The 17,566-nt window shown below is 48.8% G+C and overlaps 1 protein-coding gene across 1 annotated transcript in view; it reads right to left on the bottom strand.

Moving 5' to 3' along the window:
* The window catches only part of Lgr6 (leucine rich repeat containing G protein-coupled receptor 6), a 126,518-nt gene that overhangs the window by 42,842 nt on the left and 66,110 nt on the right, over window positions 1-17,566 (bottom strand). Inside the window, 1 exon segment of the mRNA XM_028876636.2 lies at window positions 511-726. Within this exon segment, the coding sequence (XP_028732469.1) occupies window positions 511-726 (216 nt within the window).

Below are 17,566 nucleotides of genomic sequence, written 5' to 3'. Positions count from 1 at the left end.
CTCCCTGCCAGGGATGCTATCTCCCAGGTAATTACCCTGCTGGAGCTTTGACATCTAATTACATGTGATGGCCTTTCCTGCTTCTTTAGGCCTGCAAAGTGAGATGGATTTATCCTATCCCTATGCCAAAGCATATGACTGCACCTTTTGATTGTCAAATGTGGTGGGAATTACTTAAGAACGTCTTGACTTACATTTCCAATTAGCATGGAATGGTTATTATTCTTGTATAGTGAGAAAATAAAAGAACAAAATATTTCTGTTTTCTGATTATAATAATGCTTAGTCCTTTTGGGTCCCTCAGAGTACTTCTATAAGCTTAATGTCATCTGGCTTGGAGACCGTCCTATAGAATCAACAAGCAATGGTCATATTCATCTTGTCCGCAGAGAAGAGACTGAAGCCGAGAAGATTCGACCACATGCAAAGAAGAGCAAAGCTCCTGACCCAACTGGAGGAGATGGGCGGCTTCCCGTCCCCGCGGGCGGTGGGGACAGAAACAGTACTCACAGCACCACAAGGCTGGTGAGGTTCTGGAAGGCATAGTCGGGGATGCTGCGGATGTGGTTGAGAGCCAGGGTCATGGCCTGCAGGGCAGGAAGGTTGTTGAGGGCTCTGACAGGGATCTCAGTGAGTGCGTTGTCATCCAACCAGAGGTGGCGGAGAGAGGACAGCCCCTCAAAGCTCCTCTCAGGGACCAGGGAGATGAGGTTGGCATCTAGGCGCCTGATGCAAGGGAAAGAGGGTGGAGAAGGATCAGTCCAATGCAGGTTGCAGATCAGCCTGTAAGACGAGCTGGCCTTGGAGAGCCAACTGGCACTCTGAAGTACCACTCACCATGTATCCCACCTTTTCAAATTCCCGAATCCCAAACCACCAACTCTTGATTCTTTACGGCATTTCTATTTATGACCCCAACTGCTCCTTTCAGATCCAACATAGAAACCATCGCCCATCTGTGATGACCAGTATTTCCCCTGCATCCTTAGCTCCCCTGCCCTGAGTATAACATTTTCTCCAACCCTGTCCACCCCAAGGATCATATAATGGACTTGCCCCCTGCACTGGCACAGGGAAAATCTCCACCTTCTAGACATAACCAAAGAAAAGTGCCTCCCCAAAGATATAAGCCATTCTCCCTGGATCCATCCCTAGCACTGCCTGTTTCTTAACCCTTCAAAGACCTTCTAATGTCATACGGCTCCTGCCAAAGCCCTGGGACTCCCCCATGGAAGATCCGAGCATGCCACAGGCAAAATCCTTTGTGGTGATTTGTATAAGAATGGCCCCCCAAATGGATGGAACTAGAAAAAATCATCCTGAGTGAGGTAACCCAAACCCAGAAAGACAGTCATGGTATGTACTCACTCATAGGTGGATTCTAGATATAAAATAAAGAACAATCAGACCACAACCCATAGAACTATAGAGGCTATATATATATATAGCATGGAGGTCCCTAGGACGACTGTGGCTTATAATAAGTTTCGGTTTTACTCAATTATTGAAAAAAATAGCCAAATGAATGGAAACACATGAACTCTGAACCAAAGGCTGAGGGGCCCCCAGCTGGATCAGGCCCTCTGAATAGGTGAGACAGTTGATTGGCTTGATCAGTTTGGGAGGCAACTAGGCAGTGGGACCAAGTCTGTGCTCATTGCATGAGTTGGCTGTTTGAAACCTGGAGCTTATGCAGGGACACTTGGCTCAGTCTGGGAGGAAGGGACTGGACCTTCCTGGACTGAGTCTACCAGGTTGATTGCAGTCCTCGGGGGAGGACTTGTCCTGGAGGAGGTGGGAATGGGGGGTAGACTGGGGGTAAGGGGAGGGGGTGGGAGGGGGGAGAATAGGGGAACCCGTGGCTGATATGTAGAACTGAATGGTATTGTAAAATAAAATATATATATAAAAAAAAAGTCAAAAAAAAAAAAAAAGAATGGCCCCCATAGGCTCATATATCTGAATGCTTAGTCATCAGGGGGCAGCGCTATTTGAAAGGATTAGAAGGATTAAGTGGTCTGACTTTGTTTGAGGAAGTGTGTCACTGGAGGTGGGCTTGGACGTTTCAAAAGCCCATAGCAAGCCCAGAGTCTGTCTGTCTGTCTGTCTCTCCCCCTACAGATCAGAATGTAGCTCTCAGCTACTGCTCTAGCACCTGCCTGCATGCTGCCATGCTCCCCGCCATGATGGCAATGCCCTAATCCTCTGAAACTGGAAGCCAGTCCCCAGTTAAATGCTTTCTCCTCTAACAGTTGCATTGGTCACAGAGTTTCTTCACGGCAATAGAACAGTGACTAAGTCACCCTTCATTTGCTGCTTCTCAGAACAGATAAACCAAGGATGGGTGACTATGTGCACAGAGATTCCAGGGCACAAAGCATTTGATATTATCCCTAGAAATCTCAGTAGCTTAGCAAAATGGACAGAATTCCCAGCTTAGCTTTTCCCAGGTGTGTCCAAGCTGTGAGATGCTACTGTGTCTGCCTCCTAGTCTGGGCCTTACACCGAAACTCTGTTATCCTATACAGCTGGTCCCATGGAGCAAAGACAAGCTGATCTGTGACAAGCTCTTGGATTTATGCTTAGACTTTGTTGTCTTGAAGGGGGTCTTAGCTCCGAGGCACTCCCACACAGACCTCTGGTACCCACATTATGGAAACCCTAGGTCTTGTTCACAAAGCTTGAAGTCCATAGTTCTAAACTCAAAGGAGAATTGTTTGACTGGAAGACTGGGAAGAAGAGGTTTGCTTTTATGCCGACAGCACAAGCCTGCTTGAGAAAGGTCAGCAGTGCTTCTGTTCCTTGCCTGAGTTATTTTAGCAGCACTGTCCCTGACAGTCTCATGCATCCCTGGGAGAAAGTTCCCAGCTTGGCATCAAGGGGACTATGATGGACAGGCTGACACACAGCCTTTGGGTATGAGGACAAAATGACTAGGACATACTCTGAAGGCTACAATTAGGAAAGACCCCCACCACCACCACATCAAGCATAGCCTGGCGGGAGGTACTTGAACATCTGTGTTTCTTCCTGCACCATTTACAATAGCCAAGATAAGGAACTAGAGGCCCATCTGCAGGAGAATGGGGGGGGGAGCATGGTAAATACAGACAATGGAAATGTATTTACCCATAAAGGAAGATAAAGTTATGCTGTGGTAGTGAAATATGTATGAGGATTATGTTATGGGACTCAGATAAATACCATAGAAAAGTTTTCTATTGTATATGGAATCTTGATTAAATATGTATAGACTAGGGATATAGCTCAATGGCAGGATACTTTCATATGCTTAAGGCTGCAAAAAAAATAAGCAATGTGCGTATATATCTATATACATACATATATCTATATATACATGTAGATATGAACACAGTGTGATATAAAAGTAGAAGGAACATTATGTGTGGTTAGATGAAGAGGCATAAATCGGAGGAGGACAGAAACAAGAGAGGGTGATGGGGGAGGGAGAAGAGCAATCGTTGCCTATTTTTTCTCATGCAGAACATAGTTATAACTGTGCATCTATACATATTATATGCTTATCTGGCATTAAAGCGGAGCAGGAGAGATGGCTCAGCAGTTAAGAGCTCTTGTTCTTACAAAGGGCCTGGGTTCAGTTCCCAGCACCCTCACAGTGGTTCACAACCATCTGTAACTCCAGTTCCAGGGGATCTGATGCCCCCTTCTGGCCTCCATAGGCACTGCATGCATGTGGTGCAGTCAATGTGTCTATATAAGGAAACACTCATTCACATAAAAATAAAACAAGCCTTTTTTTGGAAAACGAAGGCTGAGACTACCGAGAGGAGTGGGCAGGAGGTTCAGAGGACAGTAGGGCAGTGTGGGTAAATATGACAGAATACAATGATATGCATGTATGAAAGCGTCACAATAAACTCATTGTTTTATCCATTAATTAAAACTGAATTTTTAAAATATCCTGGTGAGGCCAAAACTCTCTACAGCGAATGCCCTCGGTTTGCAGGACTGCCACCGCAAACATGGTTCTCCAGTGGTGGCCATCACTCCTGTAATGGCTCTGACTATAGGGAACCTTATAAAAACATAGGCTCGCCCCTTGCTGGAAGAGTTCAGATGCACTGGGATGGGGCTGGGACTCATCTCTGAAGATGTCATATATAGGCACAAACAGATGTGGGAACCATTAGGAGAAGCCACTTGGCGCCTTGAGGAAGAAGCCACTCCAGTATAAATCCCTCATTAGGAAAGTCGGGTTAATAGTCACAGTGCAGCATTGTGACACCCAGTCCAGGGCATCAGGGAAGGCCCCCAGGAGAAAGTGACCCTGGCGTGGAGACCTGGCAGCCAAGTAGCGTCATCCTGGTGAGGAAGGACGAGCATGCCAAGCAGAGGGAACAGCATGTGGGAATTAAGGAATAAAATGCTGCAGGAGACCTGAAGCGATGTAGAGCTTCCAGAAGAAATGTAGAAAAGAAGGAGAGAGGTACCTGGTGGGGTCCCAGGGGCCTCAAAACATGTTATAAGAAAGGGAGCCACTGAAGGGGTGTTCTTTTGTTTTCAGGGTTTTTTTTTCTTCTCTTATACATTACATCCCGATCACAGCCTCCCCTCCCCTCCACTCCTTTCAGCTCCCCTCCCCTCCCCTCTCCTTCAGATCCACTCTCCTCCTTTTTAAGCCAAGGAAGAACATGACTTTTTTTTTTTTTTTGCTTTAGAATCAAGATGAGCCTGACAGTTAATACACACTAATTTTTTTTTTCAAGACAGGGTTTCTCTGTTTAGTCCTTGCTGTCCTGGAATTCACTTTCATAGACCAGGCTGGTCTTGAACTCAGAGATCTGCCTGCCTCTGTTCCCCCTGTCTCACCCCCCCCCCCCGCCACCCCCCCCCCCCCCCCGTCCTGGGATTAAAGGCTGATCGCCACTACTGCCCGGCGATATACTAATTTTTAAAAGAAAGAAAAAGCTGAGTGTGTTGGCACCTGTAATCCAGGCTCTTGAAAAGTAGAGGCAGGGGGAATCAGGAGTTCAAGGTCACCCTTGACTTCATATCGAGTTGGAGACCATGAGACATGAGATCTTACCTCCAAAACATCTTTCCCTCCAAGAGCCCAAATCACAAATCCAAACAAAGTAGGGCAGGAGGGAAGGTACTCCAGAGTGAGGAGCACTTAGGTATTGGGGAAGGGTAATATTAGGAACAGACCGCTAAGGGACAGGGGGCTGGACCCGTCTACTCAGACAGGTCTCTACAATGCCTGCCTGGTGGGTAAAGCCATGAATCCTGACTTCCCATGCGGGCGATGCCACCTTTCCTGAAGTGAAAGAAACTCCGCAGTGATGGCCACGACACCACCAGCAGTCACTGTTTCGATTTATGAGCACTTGTCATATGCCAGATACAGAGCCAGGTACAAGTAGGTGACCTGTGTCCTCTCAACACGACCACAAGATGGCTCTGACTAGCCTGACTTTACAGGGGCTGGGCTGCTAAGTCACCCAGCGAGTGAGCCACAGACATGAGATTTGAACCCTAGTCTGTTGACACTTAAATCCATGTGCCTTCCCACTGTGTGATGCTGGCACTCCAGGCACATCAAGGGAGGTGAGAGCCTGCTCACCTCCTTAAGGAGGCAGGAAGTGGGACAGGAATGGGGGAGTGCTAATCCTGTAAGCCTAGAATGGATGGAAGTCACTTCTTACAAACAAACCAAACCAACCAACCAACAAACAAACAAATAAACTTGTTTTGTGTTTATTTACTCATTTTGTATGTTTGTGGGCACACGTGTGGAGGTCAGAGGATGACTTTCAGGAGTCAGTTCACTTCTTCCCACCATGTGGGTCTCAGGGACCCACCTCGGGAGACTGAACTCAGGGGTGGCAGCAAGTGTCCTGACCTCCTGAGCCGTTTTGCCAACCCCAGGAAAAGCCTCCTCTTCTTTGTGACTGGGTATGTGTGAACACCCAAGGATGCCTACACACATGCGCTGCATGCTTCCGTGTGTACGCCACGGTCCTGATCAGTTCATCTCCTGCATTTTGTGCAACCCATGGGCAGGAGAGCTTGGGCAGGACCACTCCACCAGGCTAGCCATTTAGCACCCAAAGACTCCCTGGGTCTAGTATGTTTCGACCTCATTTGGGCAGGGCTCCTTCTCGTCACCTCCCAAGGAAGGACGGATTTCAAGAGCCATCAGGCTTCCTTCTCCTCAGGCAGAAAGCCAGGGTGCCTCCACAACTCACGCATCTAGAGTGCTATGGTAAAGTGTTCTAGGCCTTAGGAGCACGGGTGTTTGTAGCCCTGTTCCGATATTTGGGGACAGGGAAATGCCAAGGAGGAAAATCAAGCAAACTGACAAGCAGAGAAAAATAAGACAAGAACATAGAAATAGTCATTCTAGCCCGTATTCCTGTTTGGGGTGATCAGGGACACGGCACGTTTCACCCATGCCAAGCTGGGCTCCGTGATGGAGTAGACCCAGGGCAGTAGTGTTAGGTATAGTGAATTCAAACACACACTGCCTGCTGGGTATGGTGGTATACACCTGAAATACAAACACCTAGAGACAGAGGCAGGAGGGTCAAAAATTCAAGGCCAGCTTGGGCTTCAAAGTGAGACCCTGTCCCACAACAACAGTAACAGCATATGTGCTATCCAGTTAAATTTGAATTTTATGTAAATGAAAAAATTTTAGCAAAAAAGTATGTCCCACAAAATATTTAAGACCATGCCCAGTAAAATTTAAATATCAGATAAAGGAAGGTTAACTTTTCAGTATAAGTATGTCCCTGGCAAGGGTTTATTTTAGGGGGTATAGAGATGGTACAGCAGTTAAAAGTACATCCTGCTCTTACAGAGAGCCTGAATTTGGTTCCCAACACCCATCTGAGGCAGCTTACAACTGTCTGTAAGTCCAGCTTTAAAGGGGTCTCATGACTCTGGCCTCTGCAGGCACCTACACTCACATGCACACAGCCACACAAGTCACGTACACATCCATGCCATTTTAAAATAAAAATAAAATAAACCTTTTTTAATTTTAGATTTATTTATGTGTATGAGTGTTTTGCCTGCATGTATGTATGTGTATTACATGCATGCCTGGTGTCCATGGAGGTCAGAAGAGGGCATCAGGACCCCTGAATTTGGAGTAAGGAATGGTTGTAAACCATGTGGAAGCTGGAACTAACCCTGGGTCCTCTTCAAGACTAATGTGCTTTCAACCATTGAGCCCCCAATAAGACAAATCTGGAAAAAGTATTTGAGTTTTATCTGGCAACTCTGATCCTGTATGGAGAGTGGGGGGGTAGCTATTAGATGCAGCCACACATCCCTCCTTTTAGCCTGTGTGTGGCACTGATGTCCTCGGTCCTCCTTTTTTTTTCCGATCATTTTAACAGATAGCCTAATGAGGGGTGCCCTGCGGACTCCCCGGGAGGAACAGGGCACTTGGCCACCGTAGGTCTTGGAGGCTTTGGTTGTGTTCAAGTAACTCAAGGCATCCGGAGGTGTAGGGGAGACAGCCTAATCTCTGCGCCCCACCCCACACACACCTACCCCAGGATCGCCTGTCTCTTAGAGACTTGTAAAGATCGGCACCCTGCCGCAGAGAAATCTCTCCCACTCTTTCCCCACCTGGTTCCTTCCCAGGATGGGCGCTTTCTGCAGAAACCCTTCCAGTCACTTTGAGGCAGGGTTCAGGCTCCCTTGGGGTGCCTAGTCCTCTGGAGTAAGCGGGCTTCCCTGCCATCTGGGAATGAAAGGGGCTAATGGGGGCTTCTGAACAGCCAGCAGAACCTGCCTCTGGGGACTAAGAACTTTCAGAGCTGCTCCCGCCCGCAGGTGGGAGAGCCAACCCCGACTCTGGTTTGGCAGGAGGAAGAGAGCAATTATACCAATTAAGCGCTGGAATAAAATCAACAGCGCGCCTCTCCCCCACGTGGGCCCGGCCGGTCCCTCCAGTGCTTTCCGATTAGAATTCTTCCCTGCGGTGATAGGGCAGATTAGCAGGGCCCTGGCAGGCCAGTTGGGGCTTGCCTGGGCTTTGGGGAAACAGCCTGACATCTCCAGGGCTCTGCGGTTCTTTCCTACTCCCCCAGTCTCCTGCTGAGGTACAGGCAACAGATAGCAGGAGAGGGTCTAGCTCTAGGACTTCTCACGGAGAAGGGGGCGTGGCTGTCCCACGACCAACGGGAGTAGAGGACCTAAAATGGAGTAGGTTGTAGCAGACGAGTTCCAGATTAGACAGCGGGGAACAGTCCACACAGGGCGACCCTAACGGCGAACTGTGTAAACTCAGAACCACGTTATATGAGTACCCGTGGGATGCTGTCCTCACTCATGTCACACCAGGATCTTGATACCCCCTATCAAGGGAAATGCCAAAGGAAGCATCAGGTCTGGAACTCGAATTCAGGGCTTCTTCCTGCTCTACTAGTCTGACTCCCCCAAAGTGATAAGAGGGGCTCGGGATGTAGTTCGGAGAGCACTTCCCTAGCACGTGCAAAGCCCTGGGATCAGTCCCCAACACCACATAAAACTCGTGGTAGTGCGCACCTATAATCCCAGTGCTCCGGAAGTGGAGGCAGGAAGGTCAGTTCAAGTTAATTCTCAGCTACATAGTTTGAGGTCAGCCTGGATTACTAAAGACCTTGTCTCAAATAAACAAAAATAGGCAGGTAGGTGGATGGATGGATGGATGGATGGGCGGATGGATGGATGGGCGGATGGATGGATGGATGGATGGATGGATGGATGGATGGATGGATGGATGGATGGATGGATGGGCAGGTGGATGGATGGATGGATGGATGGATGGATGGATGGATGGATGGATGGATGGACGGACAGACAGGCTGGCAAAAAGTGTGACAAGAAGACAAAGATGTGTCTCTCGGCTGTAGGAAACCAGAAGCTTTTACAGACACAGAGGAGTAGATTGATATAAGGGAAGCTTTCTGGAACTTTTTCCCCTAGGGGCCACTGGCTAACTCATGAAATCACCAGAGATTTGTATAGATTTATCAATGTTTTAAATGTATGTGAGGGTTTTGCCTGCATGCATGCGTGTTCATCATGTGCATGCAGTGTCAACAGAGGTCAGAAGAGGGCATCAGATCCCCTGGAACTCGAGTGATACGTGGCTGTGAACCATCATGTCGGTGTTGGGAACTGAACCTGGGTCCTCTGCAAGAGCAGCCAGGGCTCGTAAGCCCTGAGCCACCTCTCCAGCCCCTGCCAGGGATTCTTTTAAGAGGCACAGGTGCCTTAGAAGCTCCAAGTTCGGTGCCTGGCATTTGTTCTTGCTTTCTGAGTCCAAACTGATTGGAAACCTGGCTGCCCTTTCTCTCTTCAGAGACATCCACCTCTCTGACCCTCAAGGCCAGCGGCATAATTTCCAAGACCCAACGCAAAATGTATGTGACATCCTTGTTGAAAAATCATTAAGAACTTCAAGACGGTCCTGAGAATGTTGAGGCATACATGCGTTCTCAGCACTTGGGAGTTAGAAATAGGATTTGAAAGTATTGGACCAGCCCAGACTATCTAGTGAGTTCCAGGCCAATCTGGAATATGAGGGCCAGACACACACACACACACACACACACACACACACACACACACACATCATTTAAAAAAAAAAAAAAAAGGTAAAAACGGCACTAAACTTCGCTCAAAACTTCCCCAGAAATTGTGGGCCATCTCTTCTCGTTTCCTAATTGGAACTGTGAAGAGAAGGAACGGGAGGGGAGAGACCCTGAGGACAAGGAAGGTTCGAGCAGTTGTTGCTTGCTCTGGGGCACACCCAGGCCTAGGTTTTCCTCTCTAAACCCTATCTCTAGCTCAAGAGAGGCACAGACTTTCAGTGGTGGGCTGGAGAAGGGAGGGAGGAGGGAAAATGGAGTGGAGACTCCTTAGGCTCTGGTGGGGGGAGAAGGGGGCGGATGGGGAAGAGAGCGTGGGGGCGGGCACTATGGAAATGTTATTCTGTGGAGAAAATATTCTACATAGGAGCCGTTGATTGCCTGGAGGGACCAACAGCCCTGACCAAGAGCCTGCCAGGGAAGGCAAGGGTTCCAGAAGAAGCAGGCTGGCACCTGCAGACTAGCAAGGAGGAGCCCCAGGCCTCCACAGGCAGCAAGGGCCCCTGGCTCCCACCCCAGCACTGGCCTCTGTACCAGCTGCCAGCTTCTGCATAGAGGCCATGGGGCTCCCAAGTATGGGTGTGGGCTGCCTGTGCATGGCATGCCCCGGCCCTGCTTGGCATTGGGACTATCTACCGGAGGACCAAGACGGTACCTGACTCAGGCAGCTTAGGTACCGGCACTCAAGTGTCTTGGCCTACAATACCGGCACTACTCCAAAGCCCTTCTGTCAGAAAGACCTCCATAAAGCTCTGCTGCCCTGGGGGTACCCCTGCTGCCTATCAGGTGGCCTCAAATGCCCCTCATTACAGACAGCATCCAACCGATGGATTAAACTCAACAGTCCTTTTATGCTTGTGTTGTACTCAGCTCTGGGAGTCAACTTTGAGTAACACAGAAATCTCCCCACCACAGAGGCTCTCGGCCTGTTTCCTTCATTGTTTACTAAGACTCTCTAGGCCTGGCTAACGCTAACGTGTAGTGGAGGTGAGCGGACTGGCAGGTGTAGCGAGCGGCATGCACATACTTTCCTACTTAATCTTTACCCCAGCCCTTTGCATACAGTGAAAGGAGGCTCAGGGAGGGGAAGCCATTGGTCTGATTCCAAAGCCTCTGGCTTTAAATCCATAGCTACACGCTCTTTGATCTAGCTTGGAGAAAACACTCTTGGAGCCAGAGCCAGGGTCCAATCTTATTCTGCCGGTGAGAATTCCAGGAGGGCCTCACAGAGGAGGTGGCATTTAAACCAGCTCCCAAGGCAGGGCTAGGGATTTTCTGAAGGCGGGGTTTTAGAGAAAGAGCGTGCGAGGCAGCAAGAACAGCTGGAGCAAATGTCCAGAGCAGGGAAGGCATCTGGGGAAGAGTCAACATTTGCAAGTGTGTGAGAGGAAGCCAGAGAGGAGGCGGCAGAAGCCAGAAAGGGCAGGAGGCAGCAGATCATACGCTGGAGTGGAGGAAGATTACCCAAGGTGTGACGTTAGCCCTGGGCTGGGGGCAGGGAAGTCCACCTTGTCCTCAGCTGGTGCCTCTTATCTCCGTCCAAGGGTAGAGCTGGGCAGCCCTTGAGCAGAGCCCTTCATCTTCAAGGGACCGCCATGCCATCCAGGCTACTGGCAAGTCTTCCCCGGTGCAGGTGCGAGCATCAGAGCTTGTCCCGGAAGGCCCTGCCCGGCGTCTCAGCCCAGGAGGGCAGTCCCAGCGCAGGGCCTTGGGGAGTGCCACTTGGAGCTTTTTCCAAATAAAGACCAGGCAGAATATGGGTTCTAGAAATAGTAACCAAGCCTAGAACATGTGATAGGACTCCACACCCAGAGAGTTCCCCATCCAACATCTTCTCCGTGCCAGGGACCAACGCGCATGTGGCCCAGGCGATGAAATACTCCCTAGACCTTGCTTTCTTCATGCTGGTGGCCGAGTGCCCCGGTGTCTAGGAAAAAACCGTTGACTAGAACATTCTGTAACTGTGGAATGGCGCTGCCTAACACAATAGCCACGCGGCACCCGGGGCTGTTGACTGCTCCAAGTCTGAGTCACGTTTCCGACGAATCCAAGTTTTTGCTCTGTTTCATGCTTTATTGACACCTGAAGCCGGTGGCTGTCCGACTGTCAGCCCTGAGAAACTGGGTTCTGTGTGAGGCACCAGGGTCACGGTGACAGATGAGATTTGGTTCTAGCTTTTTGGGGAACTCATAGCACGTAAGTGAACACATAAGCAACCAGTCGTGAGGCAGCGTGTGTCCACGTCCTGGAGAAGCGGGGGGGAGTGTCTGAAGAGGGGACAGAGTGACTGGTGTGATCATTAGGACAGGGAAGGTAGGCCAGGCTTCCCGAAAGAAGCGAGAGAGTGACATTCATAGTCAGGGACAACTGAAATCCCTTCGAGTAAAAAGGGCAGAGTGTCCAGCAGGGGGAAGATGTACAGACAGCTGGCCAAAGGCCGCCATGGAGGAGGAGAAACAACCCGTTATATGAACAGGAGCAGAAGCTGCTGTGCGAGGCAGAGAGGGGAGCCGAGAGAAGATGGAGAGGCAGCCGGAAGGAGCATGTGCTGGTCTTGGGGGTGTGGTGTACCTGCTTTTTAACTATAGGGACTGGGAAGGCTGAAACGGAATGCAGCTCAGGTGGTGACTGCTGGGGTCTTGTTCCTTTGAGACACGGAGCTCTGTGACTTCCAGCACATTCCTCTCTTCTCCCTAGGTTCAGTTTCTTCACCTGGACAGTGTGACCCAAGAAGAAAGGTTCTTGGGGATGTACCCTACAAGAAGTCTAAGCCTTCTTTGGACAAACTCTTCCTTATTCTGTCCCTGTGTCCCCAGACAGGGGCTTGTTGAGCAGGCCAGTTTACAAGCATACGATGTGATGCCGAGGCTCGGGCGGCCAACTCCACCCCCCACCCTATAAGCATCTCAAGATGACTGAAGTCCTACCATTTGGACAGTATTCCCTTTTTACAGTGTAGAGTCTGCCTGCTATTGTTTTAAAAACCTGGCAAGTATTATTTGGTAACCTTTTAGTGAGGAACAGCTTTTTGAGGGAAGTTTCTGAAAATGAGACCCAGACGTGGAATGAAGGGATGGCCAGAGACCCGGGGAGCTGGGAGGGATGTCAATCAACGTGGAAGAAGACGAAGACCAACTTTGGATCTCCTAGTGTCTTTACCTCAGCGCCTACTTCGATTTTTTTTTTCTCCACTATACTGAAAATGTCCTCGGAAGAGGAACTATGTCACCTCATTCCCTGAACCTCTCCACAGTGGGTTGTGAGGGAGCAGAATACTGGAGATTGAAGCCAGGGCCTTGCCAGGCTAGCCAAGTGCTCTACCCCTGCATCCCTATGCCCCCAAGTACATGCTCTTTATTGGTCAAGTTCAGCACTGGGGCTGAGTGCCAAAGACCACCCAGGTAGAGCAGCTGCCTCCAGTTGCAGCTCCCGAGGTTCCATCTCTAGCAATGCAAGAAAGTTAGGAGCACTTCCAGCACCATCCAGAGAACTGCTTGTTAGGAAGGGACCAGAGTCACAGAAATGAGAAGCTGGAAGCGACCCCGTTTAACCAGGGATCTCTGAGGGACCAGGTGACTTGGCCAAAGTCACAGAATGAAGATATGTCAGAACCAAGAAGATGATGGGCTGTGTATGAGTCTACTATTTTGAGTCCACTGCTCCCTTCTGCCTGCTCCTGTCGCTGGCAGGACCCTGGGGAAAGCTTGATTCCAAGAGCCATTCCTTGGAGACACCCAACATTTGGGTCCTCTCCCGTGGCTCCCATGGAGCCATGACCTCCATATCTGGAACCTAACCCCAGGACCTCACAGAGAGCACACTCATACAGAAACCTCCTTAGACTAACCTCTGGAGATCTGGAGCTGGGATCATTCCTAGAGGATGGGTCCCAGGGAGACAGGGATTGAGGAGCAGAGAGGAGGCCGCCTGAGCCACCAGGAACTTGAGCTGAGACCCTGCAGGGAGCGGGGTGAGAGAACTGGAAGAAGGCCTGAATTGCTAGGTGTTCCCAGCAGTGACCGGAGGAGCAGAGGGCTTTCCTCTCCCTTGCCCCACACGAGGAAGGGCTGAATTTGCTGGAGCAGAGCGATTTCATCGGGTCTGATTTATGTCCCCTAGTGAGATGCTTTCCCTCTCACTGACAGCCTTCCAATAGATCAAAAGTAGGATATTAACATGAAGGCAATTCCAACTCGTTCTCCAAGCCATGCTAATGCCCGAGCCACCCTTCCCCTCCATCTGTCAGGAGAATTGATGGGCGTACAAAAGCCCCAGGAGGCAGAGCGGGCGCTTCCTTTGTGTACATCAAAGGCCGCTACCTGAGCGTTTCTTGCAAGCCGTTCCTTGTGTTCTATTCGGCAGCAATATATAAAAATAATTACATGCCCTCCAGGAGGAAGGCAGGAGGAGACTCCGTAGCCTTCATGAGCTTCCCCTGAAGACATGGACCTACAGATCTGGGCAGAAGGCCAGCTTTGTGGGTGACAATCCCGGAATCTGGGGGTGGGGACTGCAAAAAGCTATCCCATCTCTTCCCCCTACACCCCCTCCGCATGCTCCAGCCATTGGATTCCAAACTCCAGGCTGGTTTCTGGGGACCTGCCTGGCTGTCTGAGATGTGTTTGGGAGCTGAGTCCTGTGGTTGCTTGGGCCTGGTGCCTGCCCTTGGCAAAGGCGGCTGTGGTTGGTGGAGGAGGAAAGTAAATGGGGGTTTTCCCCAACTTGCCTCTCCAGACATAGGGACAGTGACGTCAGGGTTTAGGGAATATGAGCGACAGCCCAGTGTTTTAAAGATATTATTAGAAGGCTCTATAGTAATAGGTACAAGGGGGAATAAAACCAAACCATCACATTTTTTAATCTTTTTTCTTTCTTCCTTCCTTCCTTCCTTCCTTCCTTTTTTTTTCTTTTTTTTTTTTTTTTAAATTTGAGACAGGGTTTCTCTGTGTAGCCCTGGCCGTCCTAGAACTCATTCGGTAGACCAGGTTGGCCTCAGACTCAGAGATTCATCTGCCTCTGCCTCCCAAGTGCTGGGATTAAAGGTGTGTGTCACCACCACCTAGCTATGAACCACATCTTAACATTTCTAGAGGAAGAAGCAAGAGAAGAAGAAAGGGTAAAAATCCATATTAGTTCTGATTTTCCTAGCCAGGGTTCCAGGCCTTCCAATAGCCTGTTTTCTCCTCCCTGTTGAACTGAATGAGGACTGGAGAGGTTGCACCTGCTTGATTTTAACCCCGACTTCCTTATTCATCCATCCATCCATTCATCCATCCATCCATCACCATCCATCATCCATCCATCACCCATCTACCCATCTCTCAGTCATACAGACTAGAGGACTGTTGCCACGTTGATCTTGTTTTTTCTCTTGCTCAACGTCGTCCATGGCTTCCTGTCACCGACAGCCTCTTGAGGTCAGCCCTGAATTGACTCATCAGCTTCATTTCTCATTCTCTCATCCTCCCATTCTCCACTTCAGCTGCAAATATGCCTCTCTGTACAAACTCCCACCCCAGAATTCACAGTCGTTCATCCTCGAGCTTTCAGAGGTGTGGCCTTTTAAAACTGTTTTGCCCTATTGCTTCAAATCTTTGCTTAGGGGTCTTTTGGAGCCCACCAGGTGTCATTCCTTTTTATACTCAGCCTCTCCACAGTCCTGCCTGACTGACGCCAAGGACCTTCAGCCACATCTATCCACAAACAGGGAGACTGGCCACGGTTCCTCTCCTCCTGCCTGAAGAGGAAATGAGGCCAACAAATGAGGCACATTCAGCTCAAGCTGCGTTCGTTAAAACAGGGGACCAGAGCCACTGCACAACTGCACATCTGTCACCAAAATACCTGCCAAGGTATCAAGGTATGGAAAGAAGAAACACACACACACACACACACACACACACACACACACACACACACACGTTCACACACACATATACACACACATACATATGCACGCACATGCATACACACGTGCACACATATATATATATACACACACACATACACATGCACTTACATACACATGCACATACACACTCACACTCACACACACATACACATGCATACACACACACACACACACACACACACACACACACACACACACACACACACAGAGGAATGTGCCTATAACTAAAACCTGGAACAAAGACAGCACTAATCCAGAATCTTGACTCTCTGTTAGCCCTGGGTCAGCAGAACTGGGCAGAGAGCTCATGGCGAGGAGCTCCCTCTGCTCTGCCTTGTGAAACCCAGCAGCCCAGCTGGTGTAGCTAGAAGACAGAAACATATCTTCTCCTTCCCTAGATGTCTATGAGTCAAAATCCAGGAAACTGGGAAACCACGCCCCTACCTAAGCTTTCTGAAGTAGCCAGTGTGTACAGCTGCCCTTCCTTCTTCTGCATCTGAAGAGCAGGCTGAGCTTTCCCAGAAAGGAGAGTGAATGAAACCATAGAAAATTCCCATCACTTCCATGGTGACAAATACTACATTAGATGGGAAGGGGGTTCCTCCTCAAAGAGAAGAACCAAAGCAGGGACTCCAAGTGATGTGTACACTTGTATTTACAGCTTCATTGTGCCTGTAGTCAACATCCCAAAATCTATCAGTAGGTAAATGAACAGACGAGTTCATTCTAAATGCACACTGGACTATTATTAAACCTTAAAGCGGAAGGAAATTCTTTCTTAATTTTAAAATTACATGTGTTGTATGAGTGTACCATGATGCACGTGTAGAGGCCAGAGGACAATCTGTCAGAGTCGGTTCTCTCCTTCTACCAGGCATCCCGAGGATAGAGCAGAGGTCGCCAGGCTTGGTGGCAAGTGCCTTTACCTGCTGAGCATCACTACACACTAAACCTGTGCACTTGAAAAATAGTTAAGCAGATTCAAGAGATGACTCATGGTTAATAGCAAGTAACGCTCTTGCAGAGAACCCTAGTTTGGTCCCCAGCACCCATGTCAAGCTGCTCACAGCCCCTGTAGCTCCAGCTCCAGCGGATCCAGCACCTCTGACCTCCGTCAGCACTGGTAATCACATGCAGGCATACATATACTCAATTTAAAATTGTTACAGTGATAAATTTTATGTTATATGTGTTTTACCAACATTTTTTAAAAAATTTAAAATATAAGGTGGAAAAACTAAAAAACAACTTTTTTTAAATTCTGAAAAAAAAATTTAAACACAAGGAAGAGGTGGCAGCATTTTCAAAACCCAGAAGATGACATCTCAGAAGGTAATTTGTTCCTGCAGTAAGTGGCAGAGTGGCCGAAGTTACGCGGCATCCTCAGTAAGGTATGAGTAATCATAATCTCTGTGAAGCAGGAACAAAAAATCAATAAGAAGAAAAAAGGCTGAGATAGAGGGAGAAAATTAAATGGGAAAAAATAAAGGGACGTTTCAGAAACAAACGGAAATCCATGGAGCTAGGTGGGATCCGGGAAAGTTGCAAGGAAAGAAGTTGAAAGCGGCATTCAAATTTACATTGTGAGCGAAAGAGAATAAACCTGGATCCTCAAAAAAAAAAAAAAAAAAAACCCTGAGTGAGCACGGGAGGGCGAGTGTGGACATTTCCCTGAATTCAGAATAAAGGGACAATGAGATGAAAGTGAAGGAAATGGAGACAAGATAAATAGGGAAGAGAATTGGATCTGTGGCCCTGAAAAGGGTAGGTGTTTCAAAGGGTTCGAGCAGAGAAAATGCAGCAGAAGTGTCCGATCGCCATAAAGGAACAACAAAACGAGACTGAAGAATACTACAGGTTTAAAACGTTCTTTGTGCTCCAAGCACACCTAGACCCAGGAAAAACGATTCAACCCTGGATAAAGCATCAAATCTCCTTTGTGAGGGTAGGGAACTAACAAGGGCTGACAAGATGGCTCAGCAGGTAAAGGCACTTGCTGCCAAGCCTGTTGACATGAGTTCAA

Source organism: Peromyscus leucopus, chromosome 15 (genome assembly GCF_004664715.2).
Source record: "Peromyscus leucopus breed LL Stock chromosome 15, UCI_PerLeu_2.1, whole genome shotgun sequence".
In the NCBI taxonomy this organism is placed as follows: domain Eukaryota; kingdom Metazoa; phylum Chordata; class Mammalia; order Rodentia; family Cricetidae; genus Peromyscus; species Peromyscus leucopus.
The sequence above is the reverse complement of the archived record's forward strand: the minus strand, read 5'-3'. Positions and strand labels throughout refer to the sequence as shown.